This window comes from Podospora bellae-mahoneyi, chromosome 2, assembly GCF_035222275.1.
Source record: "Podospora bellae-mahoneyi strain CBS 112042 chromosome 2, whole genome shotgun sequence".
Lineage (NCBI taxonomy): Eukaryota > Fungi > Ascomycota > Sordariomycetes > Sordariales > Podosporaceae > Podospora > Podospora bellae-mahoneyi.
Window position 1 is genome coordinate 1585877 of NC_085881.1, and position 26670 is coordinate 1612546.

The 26670-nt window shown below is 53.4% G+C and overlaps 10 protein-coding genes across 10 annotated transcripts; 6 read left to right on the plus strand and 4 right to left on the minus strand.

Moving 5' to 3' along the window:
- Positions 1-576: 576 nt before the first annotated feature.
- On the plus strand, positions 577-2000 carry QC761_203420 (uncharacterized protein). Its single transcript, XM_062876072.1, has 2 exons — positions 577-1023; positions 1074-2000. The coding sequence occupies exons 1-2, from the start codon at positions 755-757 to the stop codon at positions 1972-1974; spliced, it is 1170 nt and encodes a 389-aa protein (XP_062734633.1). The 5' UTR covers positions 577-754; the 3' UTR covers positions 1975-2000.
- An 11-nt stretch (positions 2001-2011) lies between these two features.
- Positions 2012-4787, minus strand: SPB1 (AdoMet-dependent rRNA methyltransferase spb1). The gene is made up of 3 exons (XM_062876073.1): positions 4528-4787; positions 2674-4468; positions 2012-2622 (listed from the first exon to the last, which is right to left on the minus strand). The coding sequence occupies exons 1-3, from the start codon at positions 4693-4695 to the stop codon at positions 2069-2071; spliced, it is 2517 nt and encodes an 838-aa protein (XP_062734634.1). The 5' UTR covers positions 4696-4787; the 3' UTR covers positions 2012-2068.
- A 23-nt stretch (positions 4788-4810) lies between these two features.
- Positions 4811-7675, plus strand: QC761_203440 (uncharacterized protein; the record flags this gene model as incomplete). The annotated part of the gene is made up of 3 exons (XM_062876074.1): positions 4811-5977; positions 6032-6142; positions 6195-7675. Exons 1-3 carry the CDS (start codon positions 5347-5349, stop codon positions 7673-7675), a joined length of 2223 nt encoding a protein of 740 aa, XP_062734635.1. The 5' UTR covers positions 4811-5346.
- Positions 7676-8816: 1141 nt separating this feature from the next.
- On the minus strand, positions 8817-10919 carry QC761_203445 (uncharacterized protein; the record flags this gene model as incomplete). Its single annotated transcript, XM_062876075.1, has 2 exons — positions 8817-10543; positions 10601-10919. 2 exons carry the CDS (start codon positions 10917-10919, stop codon positions 8817-8819), a joined length of 2046 nt encoding a protein of 681 aa, XP_062734636.1.
- A 462-nt stretch (positions 10920-11381) lies between these two features.
- QC761_203450 (uncharacterized protein) lies at positions 11382-15904 on the minus strand (the record flags this gene model as incomplete). The annotated part of the gene is made up of 4 exons (XM_062876076.1): positions 13141-15904; positions 13031-13089; positions 12863-12972; positions 11382-12771 (listed from the first exon to the last, which is right to left on the minus strand). The coding sequence occupies exons 1-4, from the start codon at positions 13352-13354 to the stop codon at positions 11382-11384; spliced, it is 1773 nt and encodes a 590-aa protein (XP_062734637.1). The 5' UTR covers positions 13355-15904.
- GDA1 (Guanosine-diphosphatase) lies at positions 13306-15927 on the plus strand. Its single transcript, XM_062876077.1, has 2 exons — positions 13306-15580; positions 15651-15927. Exons 1-2 carry the CDS (start codon positions 14001-14003, stop codon positions 15709-15711), a joined length of 1641 nt encoding a protein of 546 aa, XP_062734638.1. The 5' UTR covers positions 13306-14000; the 3' UTR covers positions 15712-15927.
- A 356-nt stretch (positions 15928-16283) lies between these two features.
- QC761_203470 (uncharacterized protein) lies at positions 16284-17522 on the minus strand (the record flags this gene model as incomplete). The annotated part of the gene is made up of 1 exon (XM_062876078.1): positions 16284-17522. One exon carries the CDS (start codon positions 17520-17522, stop codon positions 16284-16286), a length of 1239 nt encoding a protein of 412 aa, XP_062734639.1.
- A 502-nt stretch (positions 17523-18024) lies between these two features.
- GTP14 (Ypt/Rab-type GTPase Rab7) lies at positions 18025-19281 on the plus strand. Its single transcript, XM_062876079.1, has 4 exons — positions 18025-18363; positions 18425-18745; positions 18797-18899; positions 18956-19281. Exons 1-4 carry the CDS (start codon positions 18280-18282, stop codon positions 19063-19065), a joined length of 618 nt encoding a protein of 205 aa, XP_062734640.1. The 5' UTR covers positions 18025-18279; the 3' UTR covers positions 19066-19281.
- Positions 19282-19703: 422 nt separating this feature from the next.
- On the plus strand, positions 19704-21467 carry QC761_203490 (uncharacterized protein). Its single transcript, XM_062876080.1, has 2 exons — positions 19704-20976; positions 21053-21467. Exons 1-2 carry the CDS (start codon positions 19831-19833, stop codon positions 21350-21352), a joined length of 1446 nt encoding a protein of 481 aa, XP_062734641.1. The 5' UTR covers positions 19704-19830; the 3' UTR covers positions 21353-21467.
- Positions 21468-22604: 1137 nt separating this feature from the next.
- QC761_203500 (uncharacterized protein) lies at positions 22605-24266 on the plus strand (the record flags this gene model as incomplete). Its single annotated transcript, XM_062876081.1, has 1 exon — positions 22605-24266. One exon carries the CDS (start codon positions 22605-22607, stop codon positions 24264-24266), a length of 1662 nt encoding a protein of 553 aa, XP_062734642.1.
- Between the last annotated feature and the right edge of the window lie 2404 nt (positions 24267-26670).

Consider the following 26670-nt stretch of genomic DNA (forward strand, 5'->3'; position numbering starts at 1 on the left):
TACCTTTCAGGGAACGTGATACCCTATCCTTAGATAGCCCTTAAATGGGACCCCTAATAATTATCGCCCTCAAAAAGATACCAAGCTTTCAATAGAGGGAGGGGATGAGAGATGTCTCTTCTGAGAAAAAAGGCTTGGAAGACGTAATGCCGATGCCACATCGGGAAAGGGCCGAAGGGTCCCCACAGCGCCCGATACCCGTCCTTGATTTTCACCGTCGACCGACAGCTTCTGTGGGTCGAAATCGTCGATTCGGTCCCAAAAAAGCGAAAGCTGAAGACGCTTTTGGGAGGTTGGAGTTGACCATCATCCCGCTAGCGATTGGCCTGTGGATTTTACCTCTTTTGTGTCCCCATCTCCTCCACCGGCAGGTTCTTGAAGACGTTTTTCCTGGGAGAGGCGTGACAGGTAATTATTGATGCAAGGGCAATTGTATCAAGTAGAATAATTCGAAAAATAAAATAAAAATAAAATAAAAGTAAAAAAGTAAAAAAAATAAAAAAATAAAAAAGTTAAAAAAAATAAAAAAGACATCAAGGTGCTCGTGTGTCTGTTTGTGTCTGTAACTTTGTGTCCCCTCCCCTTCGTGCTTGCAACCCCACCGCCGCACTGTGCTGCCCGCAAACCAACCATTTTTCAAGGTAGCTTTATGCATGTGAGATCCAAGTAGGCCTCACTGGCGTCATGTCACATATTCACTCACCACTCATAGTTACCCTCGTTAGCTTAAACATCCCTAACTGCCACTTACAAGATGGATGGTAGCTTTATCGAGGATGAATCTCACAACCCAGATCCCATAGCAGAACTCATCGAAAACTACAATGAGCTCAACAGCTCCGTCATCGAAGAGCTCACCGAGGAGCCAAGTCCCCTCGAGTTTATGAGATATGTCGCCAAAAACACCCCCTTTGTCGTACGAGGCGCCGCCAAGGACTGGAAAGCCACCAAAGAGTGGAATGTCAACTTTTTGAAAGACTTTCTCAAACACGAGACGGTGAATGTAGCCGTGACGCCTCACGGGTATGCTCACCTTGCTGCTTCGCATAAATCTCATACTAACCTCCCTCAAGCAACGCAGACGCCCCAACACCACACCCCACCCCATCCTCCCCCCTCGTCTTCGCCCAACCCCACGAAGAAGACCAGCCCTTCCCCGTCTTCCTCGACTACCTCACCACCCAGTCCTCCCTCCCAGCCGGCGGTGAGCCCATCGGCGAAGTGAGATACGCCCAGACCCAAAACGACAACCTCCGGCATGAATACCTCCGCCTATTCTCCCACTGCCTCCCCTCCATCCCCTTCGCCCGGATAGCCCTCGACCGGGACGCCGACGCGATCAACCTCTGGATAGGAAACCAGCACTCCACCACCGCCCTCCACAAAGACAACTACGAAAACATCTACGTCCAGATCCGCGGCCGGAAACATTTCGTCCTCCTCCCGCCCATCTGCCACCCCTGCGTGAATGAGCGGTTGCTTCCCTCGGCAGTCTACTCACGCAAGACCACTTCCCCAACCGAAGCAGCCAATAAGGAGGAGCCGGTATCATCACCAGAAGCAGATGGGTCTACATTTTCACCCTCATACCTAGAGCTCAAAGTCTCGGAGCAAAAAGTCCCCTTCCCAATCTGGGATCCCGACCGCCCTTTTCAAAACGAAACAGAATACTCCTGCCTCGCCTGCCCTGTGCGAGCCAGTTTAAATCCAGGAGACATGTTATATCTTCCCGCGTTATGGTACCACAAGGTAGCCCAGAGCGTCGACAACGAAGGGGTTTGTGTAGCAGTCAACTACTGGTACGACATGGACTTTACCGGGCCCCTCTACCCCCTAAGCACATTTGTTCGTTCAGTCTACAAAAAAGAGTTGAGGGGAGAAGAGGAGGAAAAGGAGGAGGAAAAGGAGGAGGAAGAGGCAGTCAATGAGAAAGACCTGGTTGATAATGCTGAGCAGCACCAACGCTTGACATAAATCACAAAAAAAATTGTAAAAAATCACATGCAAATGACTTCAACATATGCCTGATATATCCCAGGTATAAACATTTTCCCAACCATTAAACCCCCTATTTCTTCTTCTTCGCCACCCTCTTCAGCGCCCTCATCTCCTTCTTCATCCTAGGATCAACCATCTTATACCTCCCCTTCACCCCCTTCGGCCTCCCCTGCAACCCTCTGTTTGCCCCCGCAGCCTTCACCACCTTAACCGGCGCCTTCCTCTTCTTCTTGTTCGCCTGCGCAATCAGCTTCGAGATGCTGCTCGCCTTCTCCTTCTCATTCAACCCCTCATCGCCCATCAGCATATCCGCCTTCTTCTTCAGCTTCTCCAGCTTCTGCGCCTGCTTAAACTTCTTCCTCGCCCTAGCCTCAGCCACCTTCTTGATCGGTCTGGCATTGTACGCCCTCAGCTTCTCCTTGATCGCCTGCGCGGCTTCCTTGGTGATGGGCTTGTGCGGCTTGTCATGCTTCTTCTCGTCGTCGAGGAACCAGTCTGGGAGGCCGTCGCGGTCTTTGAGGGCGTATTTGTTGTAGCCGTCGTCGATGACGTCGTGGACCGTCTTTTCGCCGCGGGCGAGCTGGTGGGCGAGCGTCATGGCTTCTGCTGTGACGATGTCGATGTCTGTAATTCTCATCAGTATATTGTCATGACGGGAGTGAAAAGAAAACATACCAGGCTTGGCATCCTTCTTCTTCTTCTTCTCCACCGCCTCCCAGTCAGAATCCGAATCCTGTTCCTCCACCTTTGGCCGCTTGACAATCTCAAACGTATTATCCTTCTCCTTCTTCGCAGCAGCAGCCGCCTCCTTGCGCATCTTCTTTTGCTGCTCGATGCTTGGAATATCGTCATCCGATGACTCAGCGGCCTCCTCATCTTGCAGCACTTGCACTTCCTCCTCTTCCTCCTCTATCTCACCCAAAATGTCCGCAAAAACCTCATTTTCGAAGAACCGGTTCGCACGTTTCGAAAGCCCTTCCTTCCCCTTGCCCTTCCCATCAAGATCGCTTATCAGCGGCTTCTCATCAACATCCATCTCATCCTCATCCTCCGAATCCGACCCGCTCTCCATCTCCAAATCGCTCTCATCATCACTGTCCCCCTTCTCGTCAGCCGAGACACCCTCCCACTCCTCATCGTCGTGCTCTTTCCTCGCCTTCTTGGCCCGGTATTTCGCATCAGCCGCCGACTTGCGCTCTTGATACTGATCATAAAGACCATCCAGTTCCCTCTCCAACCTATCACCATCCTCGTCGCTCTCATCGTCCGTATCCCCCGAGGAGCCGATTCCAGAGTCGAATCCTCTCCTATTCTGCTCGGCCTCCTTGATAACCACCATCTTGCCCTTGGCAATCTTGCGCAGCGCACCGTTTTCGTCAACGGCCTTGAGCTTAAAGATTTCGCCCTCACCTCTTGGACCCTCCTGCTCCATGCCGATATCCATAGGCGCCGTCATGTGCATTTGCATGCGCATGATCTCCTTGGTCTTGGCCTCATTGGCGTTTCTCCTTTCCCTCTTCTTCTTGCCCTTCTCCTTGTCGGCGATTCTCTGGAGCTCCTCCTGGATTCTCATCTCCTCGTCCATCGGTTCCACCTCAGCCACTTCGTCGGCCAAGCTGGCCTTTGCTGATTTCTTGGTGGGGAAACCAAAGATCTCCCGGACCTTCAAACGCCATTTCAAGAGGAGCTTGAATTCTTTTCTCCCGATAACTTTCAAATCGGCGCAGCATGTGCGGATTTCTTCGGTGGTCTCGGGGAGTTTGTCCAAAGCCGCCAGGGCCACATCGCCGTTTGTCGCTTGCTTGAAGGTTAAGGCGTTGTATTGACCAAGAATGGCGATCGGATCGGTAGTCTGGATGAACTCGCTCGCGGCAATCTCCTTGTACTGGGTGTAATCACCCTCCTCGTAACCATCTCTCTTCCTCTTTTTGATTTCGGGGTTGTAGACCTTGGCCTCGTTGTTGGGAGCCGCATCGGCGACATCTTCGAAGACGGTGCGGGGGTCGAGCAAGCGGGGATCGAGCTTCTTGGGCGCCTTGTAACCCAAGCAAACAACGAAAATTTCGGCCGAGACGTTACGCGAGGAAGGGGGCTTGGTGGCTTCGACCTTGGTGAACAGCTGCTTGAGAACCCAGAGGAGAGAGTTGTAATCTTTCGATCGGAAAACTTTGGTGACAAAGGCGCCGCCCTCGATCAAGAATTCGGTGGCGAGCTTCAGAGAGTGAAGTGCAAGCTCGGCTTGGTTGAACGAATCCTGCACCCAGGCGGTACCGACGTTGGGCGCACCGTCGTGGAGGACACAGTCGGCTTTCCAGGTCTTCAAGTGGGTTCGGATCGTGGCGCGGCACTTTTCGGTGGTGATGTCGCTCTGGAAGGTGATGACCTTGGGGATGGGCTTGATGGGAGAAAGATCGACACCGATGATGATGCTGTCTTTGGGCATAGTCTCTGCAGCTACTTGACACCACGACTATCTCATCGTCAGCGCATACCAAAGAGGGCCTGACGTCAAAAAAAAAAAAAACATACACCGGGCGCGGCGCAAAGATCGAGCACGACCTTGCTCTTCTCGAGGAAGCCATATTTCTTGTTAAGCTGGATGAGCTTGAAAGCAGCACGAGCTCTGTAGCCCTTCTCCTTGGCGAGCTTGTACCACTTGTCCAAGCGGCCTTTGCCGTGCTTCTTCTGGATCGCCATGACTTCGTGATGATTCCCGGGTTGGCGACAGCGACGACGATGGGACCCACGGGGATTTGGAGTTGTGTCGCTGCAAGGCTTGGGAAATTTTTTGGAGGAGACTGCGGTCCGATAAGCGATAAGCGAAAGCCACTTGTTTCCTTGATGTTGGGGCCCCGCTCTGCTGCACAGCTGCAGGCACTTCAGTTGCTGGTGGGGCCCTCTTTACGCGCAATTGGCACGCGTGATTGGCCTGTCGCGATGGCTGGAGGTCGCTGGAGCTCAGCACTGACGTCTGATAGGACTCTTTATACGCACGACCGGCGCGTCCAGCCTCAGAGCACATGGAAGCGTGTACCGCGTCTTGCAGGCAAGTGCCCGCCAGAAAGAAGACGCAAAATGTTGGCAGCCCCCGCTCGCCTACTCTTCTGACATCAGCAAACCTCGGATGAACTCTCTTCGACACAATGGTTCCATTTTCTGCTTTGTGAAAGATTGTCTCCTGTCTCCTGTCTCCTGTCTCTTGTCTCGTCTCTTGAGACTGTGCCATTACCGTGCCGGTCCTCCCTTCGAGCCACGTTCCCAGACATATCTCTCTGTATATCAGTTCAGCTCAGCCGCCTCCACCTATTACCGCCATTTTGTCGACGACAGGCCATCGACCAGACCACAATGACAGACTCAACCCCTTCTACTCGAGTAGCAAAGGCTTCGGAGTCCACAGAGAACAATGACCCCTTGTTGTCTTCACCACCGAGATCCACCATTGGCAAGGAGCGAAGAGTGCCATCAATTACCCCGAGAAAGTTTCAAAGATTCTTCACCCCCCGATCACGGGTCTCTTCGAAACCCAGTGCCGTTCGAAAGGCCCTCCATGATCTCACTGCTCCCGCCCTTAACCGCGACCAGGCCCCTGCTTCAAGCCCGCTCAAACCCATCTCGGAGGAACGACTTGGGGCTCCCATTGAGGATGAATTGCCTGACTATAGGACCGCCAAGCGAAGAAAAACTCAACACACCCCGAGCAGGTCGCATCTTCCCTCACCCCTGCCAACATCTCCAGGTCTTCTTGCAACTCCTGATATCAGGCAAGGTCTGAGCAGCCCGATTCGCCATGTCAAGTTCCGACCGAATCGACGGATGGATGTCGATCAACATGATGGAGTATCAGAGGATGAGGACGATGAGCCCCCATTGCCATCGCCAAAGTTGAAGAGGATTGTACCATTACATACCCGGGGGTTGGGTGGTCAATTGGTCCAAAGAATGTCAGGCGATGCCTGTTTGGGTCGTCCGGTTCCTGGTAGGCATAACCTCATGCTACCGCCTGGTATATTCCTGCTAACATGTATCCTAGACTGGAGGACTGATACTGCCAAATTTTATAGCAAACCAGAGGACGTTCACCTTTCGTCAAGTCACGAAGGGGCGCCTCGTGCCATTCCTTTTTGTACCACTAGCTCTCACAGTATGTTGATATCCTGGCACAACACATCAGTCCAATAGCTAACGCCCCGCAGAAAGCGATCTTGTAGCAGTCGGTGATGAAGAAGGCTATATACGCCTCCTTGATGCAAGCAAGGAGTTCTCCAAGATTCACCTGTCTTTCCAAGCTCACGGAAATGCTGTGATCGATTTGGCTTTCTCCGGGGACGACAAACTGCTTGCTACTGCCTCGGGTGACCAGACTGGAAGAGTCATTGACGTGGAAACCCAGACCCCTCTCAACGTTTTAGGCCATCACACTGCCTCGTTGAAGCAGGTCCGCTTTCAACCAGGCCGGGGACAGAACTGTGTCCTTGCCACCTCTGGCCGTGATGGAAGTATCCAAATCTGGGACCTGCGGTGCAAAGGTGGACCGGTTCAGGACATGTCGATCATTAACGAAGACCGCCTGCGTCATGGTGCCCCCAAGCCCGTCAACCCTGGCTGCGTGGTAAACAGCATCTATTACGCCCACGCCCGCACCCAGCGGCAAACCAAGTCGGCCAAGAACTCCTCCACCACCGACGTAGCCCGTACGGGTGAGGTGCCCGGCCGTATGGGCGAAGTCTCGGTAACCTCGTTACAATTCCTCCCCCCTGGCCGCGAGCACCTGCTGCTCTCTGCCTGCGAGGCCGATGCCTCGATCAAGCTGTGGGATATCCGCGCCGTCCACACTCATCGCCACCACAAGACTTCCACCCCGATCTCGTTCACCCCCCCTCCACCAAGCCACGCAGCCTGGAGACCATTCGGCATCGCCAGCATGACGATGAACACGTCCGGCTCGAGAATCTATGCCCTCTGCAAAGACAACACTGTTTACACCTACGCCACGTCCCACCTCATCCTCGGCATCGCAAACGAACTCAAGGCCACCCTCCCCGGGCAGGAACCCGAAAGACGGAGACACTACCCCCATGTAGCACACGAGGGCCTGGGTCCGCTGTATGGTTTCCGCCATCCCTTGTTCCACGCCACGTCGTTTTATGTCAAGGCTGCTCTCCGGCCTGCCGTGAACGGAAACAGTGAGATGCTTGCTGTGGGCAGTAGTGATGGTTGCGCGGTTTTGTTTCCTACTGATGAGAGGTATCTCTCCTTTTCCACCCCGGGCAGCGAGGAGGAATCCTACTTTGTCGGGGAAAGCACCGCTCTTTTACCGACTGCGACGCCTTCTAGGCCGGGGTTGAGGTCGGGCGGCCCGCCTGGTTTGGTGAGAACGAACAGCAGCTCTTTGTTTGGTCGTCAGCAGCACGACATGGGTGTTGCTGTCACCAAGAGGGGAACTCCGTTGGTGAGGGGTCATGATAAGGAGGTTGGGGCGCTGACTTGGACGGCTGATGGGAGGAAGCTGGTGACGGTGGGGGATGATTACCTTGTGAGGTGCTGGAGGGATAGCGACGAGGTGGCGAAGGATTTGAGGAGGGGGGGTGAGGGGGAGGGGAGGAGATGGGGGTGTGGGTGGGGGGATTTGGGGGATGGGTGGGAGGGGGATGGGGGCGAGGAGGATGATTGGTGATTATTTTTCAAGGGTTTCAAAAAGAGGGGGGGAAGGGGAGGGTGAAAATTAATTTGGAGGAAATCGAGAAGGGCGACATGACAAAATAACGGAGGAGGTAAACAAAAGGATGGGGGGAATATCAAAGGGGGAGCGAGGTAAACAAAGAGGAGTCATCGGCATGGGGTAGAGCGTTTTGTTGACAATCAGTACCGGCATATTTTTTTTGTCGCATGAGGAGGAAATACCACCGGGGAAAAAGAGAAGAGATTGTTTTGGGTCTTTGTAAAAAAGAATAGCATAGCACAGCACAGCACTGCATTCATTTCATCATCGGACAGCACAACACAATACCTCCCCCCCCCCGCACGCCCTATGGAGTTCAGTTTGGCGGCTGTTGTTTAGGTAGTTTAGGTAAGGTAGCATTTGAAAGTATTAGGAATAGTATTTTGTTTTTCGGAGTAGGATTAGTTGCTGTTGTTGAAGTAGTCCAATGAGGTAATCAGGGACTTGGTCATTACTAGATTCTGCTCAAGTTAATTGATCCGATGGAATAAATGGTGTTTACACTGTGCCAACAACACTCATCAGGGTTTCTTCCTACAGCTACTCAAGAAGATAATGCCTCCGAACCAAGAAAGGACTATCACCCTACCTAGGAAAAGTCATCTTCGCACTTCATTCCCAACTCCCGTCACATCTGGCATGACACATCTAGCATAACACATCCACACAAGCGGCCCAAAAATATACACAACTAATGTGTATTTATCTCTCTCTCTCTCTCTCTCTCTCTCTCTCTCACTCCCACCGCCAGCTGTACTAGCGATAAACAAGTCAGCAGCAGTTTCCATCTACTTGTACAAACCAAAAAAAAAAAAAAAAAAATAAATAAAAAAAATAAACAGTCATAAGACATTGGGGGTATATACTCGTGCCCCCCTTTCCCCTCACACCTCCCTCCCCTCCTTGCTTTACCATCCATTTTCACGCTTTGCCCAACTTCCCATAAACTCCTTGCTTGTTCTGTGCGTGTGCTGAAAAAAAAACAGAAAAAAAAAACAAAAAGCCAAACAACAACAGTAAACAACTGAAAAGTCATAGCCGTTTCGTCACCACAGTCCATCCGGTCATCCAGCAGATCGAGTAACAACAACGACAATCAAGCCTTAACCAAATACCCCAACCCCGCCTCCCTCAACACCCCCTCCACCCGCTCCTTCACCTCCCGACTCGCCCTCCCTTCAGGCCAAACCTCCCCCCTCCCCACCCCAAACCTCTCCCGATCATCCTCCAGCTTTCTCCTCAGCCCCCTCACCCCCTCCAAAACCCCATACCCCATATCCAACAACCCCTCCAGCTCCTCAATCTCCCTCCTCTCCCTTTCCTGCTCCTCCTCATCAAGCCACACCCCCTCATCCTCATCCTCATCACTAGCAGCAGGCTGCTCAATGACCGTAACCTCCGGCCCACCACCAACACCCTTCCCCTCCCTCTCCTTATACCCCCTCACCTCCCCCTTCAACAGCTCCAAGTGCCTCTTCAGCGCCTCATTCTCCACCTCCACAGCCCTAACCCTCACCTCAGCAACCATCTGCTTCTCCTCCATCATCTGATTCAACCTCCTCACCTGAGACTGATACTCCTCCAACCTCCTCTCCTGCTCCACCATCCTCTTTTTGTATTCCGCCTCCCCACCGCTCCTCTCCGCCACCGTCACACACTTCTTCTCATCCAACTTCATCTGCAACAACCTCACCTCCTCCTCCAACCCCGCAATCCTCTCGTCCCTCTCCTTCATGCTCATCATGTCCTGATTCACCACCGCCCTCGTCCTGATCCTCTTCGCCTGGTCCGCATACCGCAGCGTCGAGAGCGTCTCCTCGTAATCACCAGGACTCACACACGCAATCATGGCCGTCTTGCTGTTCCCCCCCAGACTATCCTTGAGCAACCACGTCAGGATCGAGTCCCGGTACGGCACCACGCTCGTCCCCCCCCGGTTGTTCTTCTTCGGATCCGCCAACGCAGCGATAACCCTCCCCAACGTGGTCAACGACTTGTTGATATTGCTCCCCTCCCTCAACCTCACCCCCGTAGCCTCTGTGCTCTTTGCCCTCTCCGACCCAGCCAAATCCACCAATCTGATCCGGGAAGACCTCTCCGTCGTCTGGTCCGTCTCAAAGTCGTGATACACCTGCTTGAGCATGATCGTGAAAACGGCGTGGCTTCTGGAGGAAGTATCATTCATCCTCGTCGACGCCACCGTCCTGTTCCCATCCCCTGCTCTCATCAACCTGAGTATCTCGTCCAGACTGCCCACCCCGACCTCTGTCAAATCTTTCACGTACGGCCCCTCGGTCGGGGACTCCCTGATCTTCAGATAATACGGCCCCGTCGCCGCCGCGTCGACTTTGGGAGCCACGAGCAAGTCCCGGACGTGCTCGTTGTACACCTCAAAGTACGAAACCTTGACCTTGTAGGAAATGTTGGGCATCTCCCGTTGCGCCTCGTGGATGCGCTCAAACAAATCCTCGCATGTCCGTGGGATCAGGCCCGGCTGGGAGGGCGTGCCCATCATGGTGTAGGATTTTCCCGAGCCGGTCTGGCCGTAGGCAAAGATGCAGGTGTGGTAGCCTTCAAAGTTGTGGTCGAGGAATTCTTCGCCGAGGGTGTCGTAGATGTGGGCTTGGGTCGCGTAGTGGGGGGAGGAGGGGTTGTGGGAGTAGTAGCTGTGGTCAAAAGTAAAAGATTTGGATTCGAGGATCTTGCGGGATTTGCGCTCGGAGGAGGAGGAGGAGGAGGAGGAGGAGGAAGAAGGGGGGTGGAGGGTGGTGGTTTGGGATTCGGGGTCCATTTCGATGAGGCATTCGGCGTTGCGTTTGACTTCTGTTTCTCATCTGTCAGTTTTGGTCGAATTCAAGATGGAGAGAGGAAAAAACGAACCTCGAGGCAGAAACGCCCGAACTCTCACGACGACCTTGACATTGGCCCCGGCGTTCTTCTTTGCGAGCAGAGGCAGCACGTTTGGGTCTCTACTCCGAAGTGAAGGTGTGCTCGCGAAGGAGCGGGAGCCACCACCACCACCACCCTGCTGATGTTGATTCATCCTGGGCGACAATGACGACGACGAGGACGACGACGACGACGGACAGTAATAACCGGCAGAGTCGGGCATCAGTTCGGGGTGGATTGCGATGCCGATTAGGGTGTCTTTGATGTCGGCGATGGCGTCGCGGGAACGGCGGTCTAGGCTGTTGTACATTTAGAGATTGGGTCAATTCAATCAGTTAAACGTGACGGGGATCCGCTTGCCAGACGCCAGCACCCTGCAAGTTGAGTGGGTTGGACCTGTTGGTTGGACTGTTTACTTTTTGGTGGGGTTGTTGCTCAGTTGCCTGGGGTGAAGAGTTGGTGCCAAGGCGGGTTGGTGTGGCGCCTGCAAGGGGGGGGGGAAGGAATTTGACGTGTTTTGGTTGGGTGCAACGGTGGGAGAGACGTTGGGAGCGTTTTTTGGCGGTTGATAGCGGGGTTGTTGTTCTTGTACTGGCACCGTTGTGAAGTCTTGTCGATAGCTTCAATATCACTGACATGTGCTCATGTAAATGTATCAAATGAATTACTACATCCAAGTTACCAACCGGCTGCTAAAGGTCTGTATCTCCTCCTAAGAACTCCAAGCTCCCAATATAATAATACAACAGCACAAAACCCCATCTCTTAACCCTCAGGCCTTCCTCAACCCCTTCCCAAGCAGCTCCCCAACCTCACCAACCAACCCCTTCAACCTCCCAAACCCTTCCACCATCCCCTTCCCCTTCACCACATCTCCCGCCTCCATAATCACCAACAACTGCTCCATCTCCCCCATCTCCTCCCCCTCCTGCGGCAACAAATAAACCAACAGCCCCAACGCATTCAACATCCCCTCCAACGCCTCCGCACTCTCCCTCTCCCCCCCAATCGCCTCCAACACCGACCCGGCCAAAGCAGCCTGCTCCTCTCCGGGGAGGGCATCCCCCGGTCCAGCCCTCCGTTTCTTACTATTCGCCAGCGCGAGATTATACAACAATCCCGCCGAGGAAACCCTCAACGTGGCCGTCTCGCTCTCCCGGAAGCAAGCTGTCGTCAGTTCCGTTATCGCATGCCGAAGTGCTTGATGAGAGAGGATAGCATCCTCGTGGAGATGTGACGAAAATAAGTTGCAGCTCATCTGAACAGTGACCAGACGCAGCGGGTAAGGGCAGCTACAGCTTTCAACAGCATTGTTGACCAGCCGGAGGATAGACAGCACAGTTTTGCAATCTTGTTCCTCCGCAAGCACCGAGCTCACCCTCGGATCAACAAGTGCGCACCGCAAGAGATCGATAAGGGGAAAGAGCTTATCAGCTTCGATCTTGGCGAGGGAGTCATTGATAAAGGAAAGAAACCCCGGGATGTTGGGTAGGGTGGCCTCCGCCGGGCCTTCCGCAGCACGAGTCTCGAGGAAGCGCTTCATATCCCGAACTGATGGGTTGGACGAGGTTTCTGCTGGCAGTTTGGCGAGGAGTTTGGCCAGAGGCGGGAGACGGGTGTACAGCACCGGCTTGGCGTTCCGGTTGGAGATTGTTGGTAGGTCAAGAGACTCGTGACGGTGCCGTGGCCAGGCCATCTGGACGAGGAGCTGAACGTTGCCTCGGAGGGTCGCGGGATCGGCGCCGGTCCATTGGTTTTCTTGCTTGCCTTTGAGGAAGGTGATGAAGGTGGGTGTTGCCCTGACGGAGTACCTGCTTCCGATATCAAACGCTTGCGAGATGTCTACTTTGATGAGAACGCCCTTGTCCCCCACTTCGGCGGCGAGTTCGTCGTACAGGGGGTAGACGAGCTTGCATGGCGGGCAGGTTGCTGATGTAAAGAAGACAGCGGCACAAGAGTGTTGGTGCCTTGCCAGCAGCTGGTCCAGCTCTGCCAGGGTGGCAACATTGTGAACCTTGCCTGTGTGCTGATGAAGCTGGGATTTTGGCTTGACTGAACTGCCGGGGGTGCTTTGCTGGATACCAAGAATGCCTCCTTGTCGCCTGTTGGAGTTGATTTGCTGGTTGAGCATGGGCATCAACATCTGGCCGAATGGAGAGTCCCTGCGTGTTTGTTAGCTACATCGGAGCAGAGCAGATAGCAGCTCGGAACGGCCCGCTTTGACCGGGGGCCGTCTGGGATGGGATTGCTTACAGGACGGTCTGTGGGAGATTCACAATGTGCTCAGGGATCCCCTTGCCGAGCAGGAACATGGCAAAGTCGTTTGAGAAGTTGTTGCAGTTATGTTTCCAAAGGTCATAGGCCTGGGATGTCTTAGCGATGGGTTGTTTGCCTCCTTTCATTGGCAATTCATGTTCGCACCTGCACGGTATAGATTTCTCGTAATGAGTCCAGATACTCCTCGATCACCTCCATGGGTACTACGGATTGTTAGTAGGGTTCTGGACTCTTGGACGTTGGATATTTCTTACAGTCAGTTGTCCCCAGATGTAGCTGTTGCTCCGGCTGGCCAAGATGTGAAGAGCCAGGCCTGATTGCCACCACATTCCCGTCGTAGACATATTCCAGCCCGTTGAGTTTGATCGAGGTGTGGTAGATGGCATCTATCTGAAAACCAAGCAGACCAGTTGACATCTGTCTGGCCAGCCCCCGAGAGAGGTCGTAGACAAAAAGGGTCACGTCCATGTCGTTGAGAGAGGCTCTAGGGTATGAACTCTATAGAGAGAAGAGCGGGTTGAGGGGTAGCGATTAGATTTTTAAATAAATGTCTTTTTACAATGCAATATATTCGCCTCCTCCCCTAGGCAGACGAGATGATGTAGGTAGTGAAGGTGCTGGTTCTGGAAAGCTTAGGAATCACTTTTGGTGCCTGGTACCGGTACCTCGCGCCGCTGCGAGCCCGGCCTGGTTTCTCTCCGATACCAACCCTCCAAACACACATTCTGGGACACGTAGAAGGTGAAAACACAGTCGAATCAAGCTCATTCCAATGTTGCAGTACTTGCATTATCCATTACCTAAGGCCCCTGTCGTGCCCTATCAACGCCTGCAACAGCGGGACCAGGGAGTCCTTGGCACGCTGCGGCGTCATCCCGCCCAGGGGGTTTGTTCAAATCCTGGCCCCCCAAAAAAGGGAAACACATTTCAAGCAGCGCCGCCCCTTTTTTTTTCCTTTTTATCCATCGCCCATCGCCATCCAGCGGCCGTTGAAGTTGCAGTTGCAGTTGCAGTCGCACACAATTCTCAATCCATGTCCTTCGTTTAACACCGATGTGCCACACGGTCTACACAGTCTAGACTTCTCTCTCTCCCCTCTCACCCCTCCCTCCCTATGAGACGCACGTCGGTTTCGCTGCCTACCAAGCACGTTGCTCGCGATCCCCACGAGAAGCCCGACCGCTACGGATTCGACCACCGAGAACCCGGCCTCGTCGCGAAGATGCAGTCCGCCTGGGCCCAGCAGTCCCAGCGGGCCCGCTACATCAAGACCGGTGCCATCGTCTTCACCGTCCTCTTGCTCTTTTACTTCTTCACCTCCTCCGGCAACAGCTACGTCGGCGGCCAGGGACAAGTCCCATCAGACTCCTCCTACGGAACCGACAGATGCTCCCGATCCTACTCCAAAGACAAGCCCATCGTCCAATACGTCTCCATGATCGACGCCGGCAGCACAGGCTCCCGCATCCACGTCTACAAGTTCAACAATTGCGGCGCCGCCCCCGAGCTCGAGGATGAAGTCCTCTTCAAAATGACGGCCAAGATCGAAGGCCAATCCTCCGGTCTCTCCGCGTACAAGGACGACCCCCTCAAGGCGGCCGAAAGCCTCGACACCCTCCTCGACGCTGCCCTCGAGAAAATTCCCGACAAGCTCAAGTCCTGCTCCCCCATCGCCGTCAAGGCCACCGCCGGTCTTCGTCTGATCGGAAAGGAAAAGTCGGACAAGATCCTCGAGGCGGTCCGCCACAGAATCGAAACAAAGTACCCCTTCCCCCTCGTCTCCCGCGAGGAAAACGGCGTCGCGATCATGGACGGCTCCGACGAGGGGGTGTATGCCTGGATCACGACCAACTACCTCCTCGGCAAGATCGGCGGACCAGACCACTCCCCCACCGCGGCTGTTTTTGACCTCGGGGGTGGATCCACTCAAATTGTCTTTGAGCCCTCGTTTGAGGGCCTTACAGACGGCGGCATGCCCGCCAAGCTCGCCGAGGGGGACCACAAGTACGCTCTTGACTTTGGGGGCCGCAAGTTCAACTTGTACCAGCACTCCCATCTCGGGTACGGCCTCATGTCTGCTCGTGAAGCCATCCTCGCCGAGCTCGTGACTGATCTGTACGAGGAGCACAAGGGTGACAAGTCCTGGATGGAGAAACCGATTGTCAACCCTTGCTACTCGGCGGGCATGTCCAAGATGGCAAAGATCGTCTTGCCGGGTGACCACCCCCTCGGCTCCAAGCTGGAGCTGAACATGACTGGCCCTCACTGGGCCGCGCCGGCGCAGTGCCGGGCGTTGGCGGAGAGGATTTTGAAGAAGGAGTCTGCGTGCAACCTGGCGCCGTGCTCGTTCAACGGTGTGCATCAGCCGTCTATGGCCAAGACGTTTGCGAGGGAGGATATTTACTTCTTGTCTTACTTTTACGATCGGACGCAGCCGTTGGGGATGCCGGAGAGTTTTACTCTTAGGGAGATGTCGGATCTGGCGAACAGGGTTTGTGGCGGGGAGAGGGAGTGGGATGTTTTTGAGAGTGTGCCGGGCGCGATGGAGGAGCTGAAGGATAGGCCGGAGCATTGTTTGGATTTGAACTTTATGTTGGCGCTGACGCATACGGGGTATGAGATGCCTATTGATCGGGAGGTGAGGATTGCGAAGCAGATCAAGGGGAATGAGTTGGGGTGGTGTTTGGGTGCTAGGTATGTCTTCTTTGGTCCCCCGATCATGACGAGAAATGATTTGATGCTAATGATGTGTGATGATGAACAGCTTGCCGTTGTTGAGCAAGAGTTCAGGGTGGCAGTGCAAGATTAAGGAGGTTCATAAATAGACGAACCTTTTTGGAGCACAGCATGATACCGAGGAGAAAATGGAAGGAAAAGGAAGGGGTCATGGAGAAAAAAAAAAAAAAACCACGCAACTTTTTCGATGTCTTCGCGTACATACATACATATACAACCTTTTAGTTATCATCATTTCTTTTTCTTTTTCGGTTGGTTGGTTGGTTGGTCTAGGGTATGGGAGATACTGTTGTACTCTGGTAAAAAAGAGACGGCGTTAATAGGGAGGGTTGAGCGGGTAGGGGGGCGGTGATTGTTTTTCGCCTGGTAGGATAGAACAACATCATGAATCAGGGGGCCGGAAATGCAAAAATGTGTATGAACGTTGACTGTTCTCATCACATCACGCTGTCGATACCTGTCTGGCTCTTACGATGTTTCAATGTTTTGAATGTTGAATTAATTGTTATCATTACCCCCTTTTTTGGCCTTGGGGTACATACAACAACCATAAAAACTCCAAAAAAAAAAAAGAAAAAAAAAAAAAAAAGGCCTTTGCCTTCCCATCTTCCCTTGAAAACTCATTCACTCCCCTTGAATATCACAACAAACTCCCCCCCTTCTAAGCAGGAACCACAACCATCCTCAAAACATCCTCCACCACCTCCTCAACCCCCCACCCCCCCATCACCACACCCACCGCCTCCCCCTCACTCCCCCACTGTACACTCCTCTCCCTTTCCATCATCCGCCCCTCCCCAACCATCACAATCCGATGCCCATAAACCTTCCTAACCGCCAACCCGACCAAACTCGCCGTCACAAACCCCAACCCATGCAGCGCCGCCAAACTCTTGCACAAATACGCCAAACACCTCGTCGCCTGAGGCGTCACCCCCCCCACCACCGCCCTGTGAATCCTCAAATGGCTCACCACATTCATCTGATACCTCAGCACATCCACATCCACACACGCCAGCGTCGTCAGCTGAGACAGCAGCGAGATGTCGTCTTCCGTCATGTACGGTTGCGGAACAGGTTCGTGGTCAGGCAAAGGCCCGAGACCGGATGACGACCGTTTGATGATGCTATCGCTCGACGCGACGGAAATGTTGTCGTCAGGACGAGAAAGCTCCGCGTCGAGGTGGTCAAGCCCGTCTTTTTCCGCGTCGTGCCAATGACTCAAGTAGAAAAAGTCGTTTAGATGGGGTGTCACCCTCGCTTGGGTCGGGGAGGGGGCGCCGATTATGGCGATGAACAAGAATTGCTTCGGGGCGGTTTGGACAGAGGTTCGTGTAAAGATTCTTCGGGTTCGTAGCAGTTCGAGGGCTTGGATCTGGACGGCGCGGGGGGCCAGGTGGAGGTTTTTGGCGAGGATGAAGTTGGCTATTTGGGGTTGTTGGGCTGGTTGGTGGGTTGTTGTTGATGGGGAGGAGGGGACGATGGCTGCTGGGCCGATTCGGGGGGAGAATGCGCCTGGTCGAGAGGGAGGGGCGGAGCTGGGGAAGTAGGATCCCCCTGATGAGGAGGGACCGCCGGTGGTGGAGGAGGGTTCATGGCGGAGATGGTAGGGGGAGGCAGAACGGGTGTAGGTTGGTGATGGGGGACCACCGCGGGCTGGCTGGGGGACCAGGAGTCCGGTTGCGAACTCGTCGAGGGTGGCGTGGGAATGGCAGTTAATGATGGCGTGGGTGAGGTTGAAGGTTTTGGATGCGACGAGGCAGAGCTCTTCGGCTAGTTCGTCGACATAGTCTGGGAGGGTGCCTATTAGGCAGTGTTCGCGGGCGACAAGACACAAGAGAGTGGCTAGTTCGAGGTCGCTGAGAGACCGGATCTTGTCGAGGAGTTGTTCATCGGCCATTGGCTTGGTGGGTGGTGGTGGTGATGTTTGCTAGAGCACGGATGTGTACCTTGATAGGTAGCATGTCGAGCGCCAGGATGCGACGTTGTGACGGGGGCAGGCAGATGCACCACCAAGCCAGGCCAGGGATCCAGCTTGGCCGAGTGGTTGTCGGTGCTTCGTTCGCTGCCGGTGGCTCGTGCTGTTTGTGTGTTTCGACAGGTTATGATGGTCTTCATCGTGGGCGCATGCAAGAAAAGTAAACCGACGCGTGGCTGGCCTGGCGCCCTGCCATTTCTTTCTCTTTCCCAAATGTCGCGGGCGCACAGTGATCAACTGGTGGAAACAGGCGTTGGAACTTGGAAGGCAGATGCTGTCACAAGGTTTCAAGAGTGGGGTGGGGAAAGCCCAAAAGGCACTGGTCTCATAGGTGGGCCAACTGAGGCTGCAGGGCTGTGATTGGCCCAGCCCTCAGCATCTGGTGCCTGCCCGCCCGCTCTTGATAGCTCTCTATCGCTGCTGGCTCCAGCCTTCGTCACTCCTCCAACAGCCGATTGCCTACCAACCCATCAGCCCCGTTCATTTTATCGGAGCCGCAAACCTGGAAACCTCGAACCACTGCCTCGTGTGCTACTGAGCGTAGACCTCAACCTATTTTTTGGGACCTCGCCCACCGCAAAACTTTCCAGACCAGAAACCAACGTCGGTCACCTGCGCATCAATTCTTCCACCCGCCTTCCCCGCGTCACTGAGCCTTCAAACGGAACGATTTCCCGCCATGGCTTCCAGAAAGAAGGTCCTCCTCAAGGTCATCATCCTGGGCGACAGCGGTGTTGGCAAGACGAGTTTGATGAACCAATATGTATGACACTTGCCCACACTCACGTGCGCCGCCCCATGCTGACTCCTCACGCAATCGACAGGTCAACAAGAAGTTCAGCGCAAGCTACAAGGCCACTATCGGAGCCGATTTCCTGACACGAGAGGTGTTGGTGGACGACCGCCAAGTGACCATGCAGCTGTGGGACACGGCCGGGCAAGAACGGTTCCAGTCGCTGGGTGTGGCCTTTTACAGAGGAGCCGACTGCTGTGTGCTGGTGTACGATGTCAACAACTCCAAGAGCTTTGATGCGCTCGACAGCTGGAGGGACGAGTTTTTGATCCAAGCCTCGCCACGAGACCCGGATAACTTCCCGTTTGTGGTGTTGGGCAACAAGATCGATGTGGAGGAGAGCAAGAGAGTGGTATGTTGACTTGTGAAGGGGGGTTTCAGGATAGGTGCTGACAGATGAAAGATCTCGACGAAGCGGGCCATGACCTTTTGCCAGTCCAAGGGTGGTATCCCATACTTTGAGACCTCTGCCAAGGAGGCCATCAACGTTGAGCAGGCTTTTGAGGGTGAGTTGAGCCTATCTCTTGTCAAATCTGACCACATGCTGACCTGACCTGCCCAGTTATCGCGAGGAATGCGCTCCTCCAGGAAGAGTCGGAAGAGTTCAGCGGCGATTTCCAGGACCCCATCAACATCCATATTGAGAACGACCGGGACGGGTGCGCGTGCTAGGCAGAATACATGATGCCATGAGATGTAGTGAGGATGATCCAGTTTGCTCTTTCAAGTTTTGGGTTTTTGGCTTTGTATGATATCATGCTGGGAGTATCTGGCGAGTTGTTTCTAATTCATAACCTGGGCTTGGCGCTTTTTTATCTGCTTTTGAGACGGCCTCGATAGACCTGCATTGGTATCAAGGTGGAAAGGCGCATATATATATATGTATATATATATATATCTATGGCGAAGCTCAACAAGATACCTCTGTGCTGGGTTACAAGACCTTACTGTGATTTATACATGTTTCACCGCATATCGCGGCATAACCCCAATCCTGCTGGCTGAGCCACCGTTATGGCGCCCGGTGGGCTTGGCGCCAACCTGGAACGAACGAACAAACGGCCGAGCTCCAGTGATCAGCGAAATTGACAAGATCCAAACTCCACACAACCCGGTTACTTTTTCAGGGGCCGACCTTTCCGCAGTCCGCACCAACTCCGCCGAACAACAAGTGTCGAGTGTCCACAGCCGAACGACCTCGAGATCCACGATATTCGGTCCAACGAACGAATCCACCAGGCTTTCCCATGGTTTTGATCGAGCACTTGTCGCGAAAACGGGGACAGGGTCTTTTTGCGACTACTACCTCGGACTCCAACAACAGCAACAACAATAACAACAACAACAACAACAACAACAATAACAACAACAACAACAGGGCTCTTTTGAAGCTAAGGCGATAAGTTTGGAACCAGTCCATGTTGCACAAAGCGAAGAATGCGAATACATAAAACAATGGCACCCCCAGAACCACTCCTCCCAGCAACGCTGGCGCCGCCAGATCACCACCACCACACCCACCACCGACCATCCGGTGATTTCGGCAGATCCAACAAACACGATACTACAGACGACGACGAAGAAGATGATATCTCCCCCAGATCCTCCTCCTCGGACAGGCGCAGGTCGCAACACTACGGAGCGAGGGTAATGCTAGGTGGAATGTCGGCCGACCACTCCCCTGCCTCGGCAGGCCGATTATCACCACACACTGAACAACCACAAAAATCAAGACTCCTCGGCGGGGTAGCGAGGAAAACACTAGGGATATGTCTCCTGCTGGTGGTCGTCTTTTTCTGGACAGTCTCCAACTTTCTCGCGTCGTACATCTTCTCGGACGGGACATACTCGAAGCCTTTTTTTTTGGTTTACGTCAATACTTCGATGTTTGCGATCAGTCTTGTTCCCATGACGGGGAAGTACATCATACAAAACGGGTGGCGCACGACGCTTAGTCAAGCAAGAGAGTTACGGAAGGGGCGGTCAGCGCCGCTGTTGAGAAACGACCGAGATGAAGAAGACGAGGAACGGCTGCTGGTGGTGGAAGACGAGGGGAGCTTGGAAGCACACGACCTCCCCCCAAGAGAGGAAAAACTCTCCCTCGCGGAGACGGCCTGGTTGAGCCTGGAGTTCTGCATGCTTTGGTTTTTGGCGAATTATTTCGCCTCGGCGTGTCTGGAGTACACGTCTGTCGGGAGCGTCACTATTCTCACGTCGACGAGCAGTATATGGACTTTGATCTTGGGAGCTCTTAAGGGGGTGGAGGGTTTCACGGTCCGGAAGCTGGTTGGGGTGTTGGCGAGCTTGGTGGGGGTGATCTTGATCAGTTCGGTGGATCTGTCGGGGGCGAATGATGATGGCAGGGGGAGTTTTCCGCACAAGTCAACGTGGGAGATAGCGGTGGGGGATTCGATGGCGCTGTTCAGTGCGGTGGTCTACGGGATTTATGTCACGGTTATGAAGCTGAGGGTGGGGAATGAGGAGAGGGTGAATATGGGCTTGTTTTTTGGCTTGGTGGGCTTGTTTAATGTTGTTTTTTTGTGGCCGGGGTTTTTGATACTGCATTTCACCGGGTTGGAGCCGGTGAGTACTTCTTCTATCCTGTTTGGTGAAGTTGTGGTTGGTGAGGGAGGGGATGCTGACCATGTGAAACAAACAGTTTGAGTGGCCGCCTACAGGGACGGTGTGGGCGATTATTATGCTGAATTCGGTGGCGAGCTTTTTTAGTGATATTATCTGGGCGTATGCCATGTTGTTGACGACGCCGTTGATTGTGACGGTGGGGTTGTCGTTGAACATCCCCGTGTCACTTGTCGGGGAGATGATTCAGTACTCGCAGTACTCGAGTTGGTTGTATTGGGTCGGGGCGGGGATTGTGGTGCTGTCGTTTGTGTTTGTTACGCACGAGAGCCAGGAGGGAAGGGAGGGGGATAAGGAACAGGAGCGGACGGGAGTATAGGGTGTTTGAAGTAGGGATATGTGTTACATATTTTGGGGGCTATCATCAATCGTGTATTTTGTTCGAGCATCACCAGGGCGTTTTGCATCACATAGGGCGAGCGAAGAAGTGGTGGACAATGATGTGTATAATTCACAATCACCAACAGCAAACAGTTCCGGGATGGTGCAAGTAGATGAGGCTTTAGTTCGTTCCCCAACGGCGCGCCCAACGGTCTGGAACCGACCGATCAGCGGGTATTTGCATGGTGCACGGATCGCTTACCGGCAGTGGAATGTCTCAAGTCCGTGATCCGATTAGGGCCACTCAGCGGGACTTGTGCATTTTTTCCTCAGCAAATCGAAGACTTGCATTTGATGTCGAGGGTTCCTATCGCGGAAGGGGGGGGAAAAAAGAAAACAATAACTCGATGGCGGCGTCCCCGAGGGAAAATCAACAATCACCTGCCAGGTTCACGCCGGTCAATATTGGATGCGGGGTTGCGCTTAGAGGCTTGGGACGAGGCAAGGCGTCATGGTTGCCACCTGCTTCCATGCATGGCATAATCAGGGAGACCCTGGTGGGTTATTGTCTCGATGATCGAGAGGTGAGTGTTGGGAGTGACATTGCAGCAGCTTATGTGGTGTTTTCATCCTTGTCTGTCTGTCTGTCTGTCTGTTGATAGAGTTTTCATTTTCCACCTTCCACATCCTTCTTTGTGTGTGTGTCTGTTGTTGGTGTTGCTGAGGCGGTCATCTGGGCGTTGCTTCTGTGTGTAAGTGTGTGATCAGGCTTGCTTGCTTCTTTCCTCATTTTGTCAACAACCACCACGTCTGGGCGGAGGGAGGTCACCGGCTTGCAGGGGTCAGACGGACAGCCTTCTTTCTTATCTGTAAGACTACCTGCCTTCTCTTGTTTCTTGCGGCCGTTAACATTCTACAGTTTTGCAAAGTACGGATATTGCTCTCTTTTTTTTGTTTCGGCCGGTATTTGGCGGTTTTATCATTCCTCGACACAACCGGCGGAATCCAACAGTTTGGTCAAGGGCTTCAAACGGTCAAAGGCTCTTACCTACCTTACCTACGACAGCGACGCCGCCACTTGGAGCATACCTACGTGGTATATTAACCTTCAATCGTTGGCATCATCTTTCCCTAAGACCTACCTAGCCCCTGTCTCGCCTTCAACATCAGAAACATCTTTTCCAACGGCCTCGGGCGTTCACATCACCGCTTCAACATCTCTCAACTTACACCTCTGAATAATCGTCAACATGGCACCAGACACATCCCCCACCACCAGCACCTCTCCCCTCCCCCACCTAGGCAACAGCATCAACGCCGCCACCCGAACCCAGCACACCAAACTCAACAAGTCCATCCTCCTCCGCCTGCCCCTTTCTGTCCCGCCCGTGGCATACAACCCAACAGCTTACCTCACCGGCCTCCTCCACATGGCCCCAATCTACATCGCCTTCGAGTCAGCATGGGACAAGATCCTCGCTTCCCACTACGCCTCCCTTGACCACCCTTCTAGCTCCCTCCTCGTCCTCCCGGAAAACCAAACCCTTCCCCCTTTCCCGTTTGGCACCACGGCAGACCCGATCGGAGATGAAAAGGGCGAGAGGGTTCATGCAGTATTGCATCACTTGAAGATTTCGGGGATGGCACGGAGCGGGAGTCTAAAGAGGGATATCAGAGCCATGTCGGGGTGGGATGAGACAGAAGTGGAGGAGATGCTGGAACAAGTCAAAAACACGGGGAGACTGGGAGAATTCGTCCGCCACATCCACGCCAACATAGCCAGACAGCCCGAGGTGGTGATCGCCTATGCTTGGGTGCTCTACATGGCGCTTTTTAGCGGAGGGAGGTTTTTGGGTTCTTGTCTTGAGGCTGCGGGGGAGGGTTTCTGGATGAGGAAGTCTGATGCGGTGTTGGGCAAGATATGCAAGGATCCGATTAGCATACGGGAGCTGCTCGCTTCTGAAGAGGAAGAGGGTGATGGTGGTGGTGGTGGTGGTGGTGATGATGATGGGTTGGCGAGGATCAAGGACGATGGGTTGCCGCTCAACTTTTTTAGGTTTGCCACTCCGCTTGATGGGGAAGAGATCAAGACTAAGTTTAAGAGCCGACTTGTCGAGCTGGAGGGGTTGCTGACTGCGGGGGAGAGGGAGCATGTGGTTAGGGAGGGGGTTTGTATTTTTGACGTGATGAATGGGATTGTGGGGCAGCTGGATGGGCTGTTTGATAGGCACCCTGGGGATGATGATAAAGTGGAAGAAGAGAATGGGGCGGTGGATACTTGGGCTAGTATGCTTGTGCCTAGGGCTGCGATGGTGGCGGGGGGGAGGTTGAGGGATAGTGTTGCTGTAGCGAAGGAGAGGGGGATGAGGGCGCTGAGGAAGGCGACGTTTTCGGGCGGGGAGAGGAGCACGCTGGTTGAGGAGGGGAGGTCGCGTTCGCACACACACAGGAGGAAGAGTGAGGGAAACTTGGAGGGGTTGAATACGAGTTCTTCGCCTGCTACGGCTGAGACGAGTACCAGTGGGCTGCATGCTCATGGGACTATTACGTCCGTGACGGAATTGGTGGAGAAGACAAATGTGGGCAAGGGGAAGGCGACGGCGGTGGAAGGGGGTGAGGCGGTCAAGGTGGTGAGATTTGGGGAGGAGATTGCGCTTATACAGCAGCGGAGAAACGGGGCGAAGAGTGTGACGGCGAAGGCGGAGGCGGTACAACAGGATATGTGGACGTCACCTAAGGGACAGTGTCCGCTTGCTAGGATTAGACGACAGGACCGCGGGTCAGTCACAAAGGTTAGGGATGCGAGAGTAGAGGGGATCAAGAATCCGTTTACGTTTTGGAGCTTGGTCTTGCTGGTTGCCCTAGCCGGCTTTGGCTGGGGTTATGCGTACGGATATATCACTGGGCGGTAGGCTTCGTCTTTATCAGTTTGGGAGTTCTTTGTGTGAGGAGTTCAATGGTGTTCACGCTGCAATGATATCACGGGTATGGTTTTGTTCGGGAATTGTTCTGGGAGGGAGGGGGTAACCTGGTGTTTTCTTTTCGTTTCGTTTCGATACCTAGGACCTGTAGCGTTTACGACTTTCTTCTTCCTTTCCAGAGGTTGTTAGATGGGGGCATGAGGTCAGATCCTCTGACAGAGTGGAGTAGTGCATGAATACACCTATCAAACCTCAACGAAGTCGGCACTGCTGGTATTAATGCCACTTTGAGACTCGGAGCAAGAATCTTATGCTCGCGTAGGGTTGTTGCTCTTTAGTCGCACGGCCTGGCACCCTCGCCACAAAACAACTGGTACACAGACGTAAGTTAAGCTACATCATGTGCGGTTGCTCCGGGGCCGCTTGGTCCCACCTTGTGTCAGGCCCACGCTTTGGCTGCTCTGGATTAGGGCTTTGTTGATTATATTTCACACGCTTGATAGCACTTCAGTTCATTGAAAACGAAGTCTGCGCATCAGAGTCGGATAGGCGTGGTCTCCATATGCCTCAACGGCCTGTTGGACTTTAGAAGCGTCTATTGACGACGGGAGAGTGCTGCTCCTCTGGGCTGTGGTGAAAATCCGATTGATCGACACCGATAGCTGGGAATGAGAGGTTGGCGGAGTTGTGCGAAATTAATAAGGGCTCGATCTTGCGTAAAATATGGTGTGAAGCGTTAGCCGGCTGATCCGTGTCATGGAGCGATCTCCAGGAAGGAGGTCAAGATGCTCCGTAACGCTCGCTCGGCGTCATCGAGTGGTAAAGGAAGAGGGAAAAAAAAATGATATAAAAGACGGGATAGGGTTCCTGCAGCAGCGTTGAACGTCTGGGGGAATTGCCACAAGTCTGGGGTTTTTTCTGCGACTTCTGAGCTCGCTCTTGGTGCCACTGGCTTGTCGCGAACCATGAGCTGGATCATTAGAAATAGATGAACAAACCAAAGCTTCTTGACTGACTAGACAAAATCAAGAACCGGATCGGTTTTCCCTATGTATCGCCGTCGAACTCATAGGCATCAAATTGGGCCCCGTCTGCCACATACGACCATACCCAGCTGGAATTACGGCATCCCGTCCGATCTGCCCGAGTCAAACAGCTGAGGGGCTGAGCCAGTACTCAGGTGGGTGACCGCTGGGGAATCCTCGGTGTTGTATGTTTTTGCGCTTTTTATCTGGATCGCGTGTGGCCTCTTCATATGTCGTCATAAGCTGATTTGCTTCCATCTCGCTTCGGACATCCCCGGGGCAAGTATATTCGGCCGCCTGGGGTTTGGTGTTTGCTGTTTTGTCCTGGACTTCGACCGAGCGTGAATCTTGGTGGTGGCTCCTTCGTTGTTTTGGCTCTTTGCGGTCCTCTTGTTCTGAAGATTCCTCCTCGATTGGGGGGACTTTGTGAAGTATGGTTCACGGCTGGTGGAAAGAGGGCGCCCGTTCCTAGGCTGTTGGGTTTTTAGAGGTGTTGAGGTGGCCGAGGTGGTTCCTTCTGGTTGCTGGATCTCATGCCACTTTGCACAATGTTGGGTCATCTTCGTGCGTTGGTTTCCCCGGTCCATCTATGGTCAGTAGATGAGGAGGAGCCAGCCTCCGGACAGCACACATATGGGGGAGGGGGGGGCGGAATGCCAACGGACTGAAAGCTCGAGGCTTGGTGGACGTTGAAGGTGAGAATGTTGTCTTTAATCTTATGGTATTGTCTGTCTCAAGATTCTCTACGAGCAGCCCGAAAACGAAGAGTAGTGCCGCGGGGCAAAAGAATCTACCCATAACTATACTACAAAAGAAAGATATAAAACACAAAACCTCTTCCCAAGAAGAAAACCCGAATTTATTTCTCAATCCCGTCATTAATTCCCAACTCGTCAGCAACGAGTCAATAGTGCAGAAGCTATCGCATGGGATGTCACCCCAAAGCCAGTTCATCCTCCCACATCCATCGCAATGTTGCGCGCCGAATAACATATCTCCCATATCTATAGACCATTCCCAAACCAATAACGCCTTCCATAAATGCACCTTTATATCGCTGTCTCCTCACGTGTCTATCTTTCTATTCCCGACCTGTGTATCAAGGGAAAACGAAAGACTCTTCCAGAGTCTAATCAGAAAGAAACGCCCAGTCCAACGCCAAACGAAAAGGGGTATCTCTGAATCGTGAAATGTTATCCCATAACGCCATATATGTGATGCTATTGCTGTACTCTGGTATCGTTCATGTTGGGTCGTTGTTGCGCTGTGTTTTTTTTTTTTTTTTAAAAAAAAAAAAAGAAAAAAAAAGAAAAACCAAGAAGAGAATGCCGGGGAGATAGTGTGATCTCGATGGTTGTAGTAGTCCGCTC

Excerpts from the sequence above, each read along its gene's own strand:
- SPB1 (XM_062876073.1), bottom strand. The coding sequence starts at position 4,695 with ATGGCGATCCAGAAGAAGCACGGCAAAGGCCGCTTGGACAAGTGGTAC. Across the intron at positions 4,469-4,527 it reads ATCTTTGCGCCGCGCCCGGT|TCGTGGTGTCAAGTAGCTGC; the intron begins GTATGTTTTTTT and ends ACGATGAGATAG. Across the intron at positions 2,623-2,673 it reads GAAGAAGGATGCCAAGCCTG|ACATCGACATCGTCACAGCA; the intron begins GTATGTTTTCTT and ends TGAGAATTACAG.
- GTP14 (XM_062876079.1), top strand. The coding sequence starts at position 18,280 with ATGGCTTCCAGAAAGAAGGTCCTCCTCAAGGTCATCATCCTGGGCGAC. Across the intron at positions 18,746-18,796 it reads TGGAGGAGAGCAAGAGAGTG|ATCTCGACGAAGCGGGCCAT; the intron begins GTATGTTGACTT and ends GACAGATGAAAG. Across the intron at positions 18,900-18,955 it reads CGTTGAGCAGGCTTTTGAGG|TTATCGCGAGGAATGCGCTC; the intron begins GTGAGTTGAGCC and ends TGACCTGCCCAG.
- GDA1 (XM_062876077.1), top strand. The coding sequence starts at position 14,001 with ATGAGACGCACGTCGGTTTCGCTGCCTACCAAGCACGTTGCTCGCGAT. Across the intron at positions 15,581-15,650 it reads GGGTGGTGTTTGGGTGCTAG|CTTGCCGTTGTTGAGCAAGA; the intron begins GTATGTCTTCTT and ends GATGATGAACAG.
- QC761_203490 (XM_062876080.1), top strand. The coding sequence starts at position 19,831 with ATGCGAATACATAAAACAATGGCACCCCCAGAACCACTCCTCCCAGCA. Across the intron at positions 20,977-21,052 it reads ATTTCACCGGGTTGGAGCCG|TTTGAGTGGCCGCCTACAGG; the intron begins GTGAGTACTTCT and ends TGAAACAAACAG.
- QC761_203420 (XM_062876072.1), top strand. The coding sequence starts at position 755 with ATGGATGGTAGCTTTATCGAGGATGAATCTCACAACCCAGATCCCATA. Across the intron at positions 1,024-1,073 it reads GTAGCCGTGACGCCTCACGG|CAACGCAGACGCCCCAACAC; the intron begins GTATGCTCACCT and ends ACCTCCCTCAAG.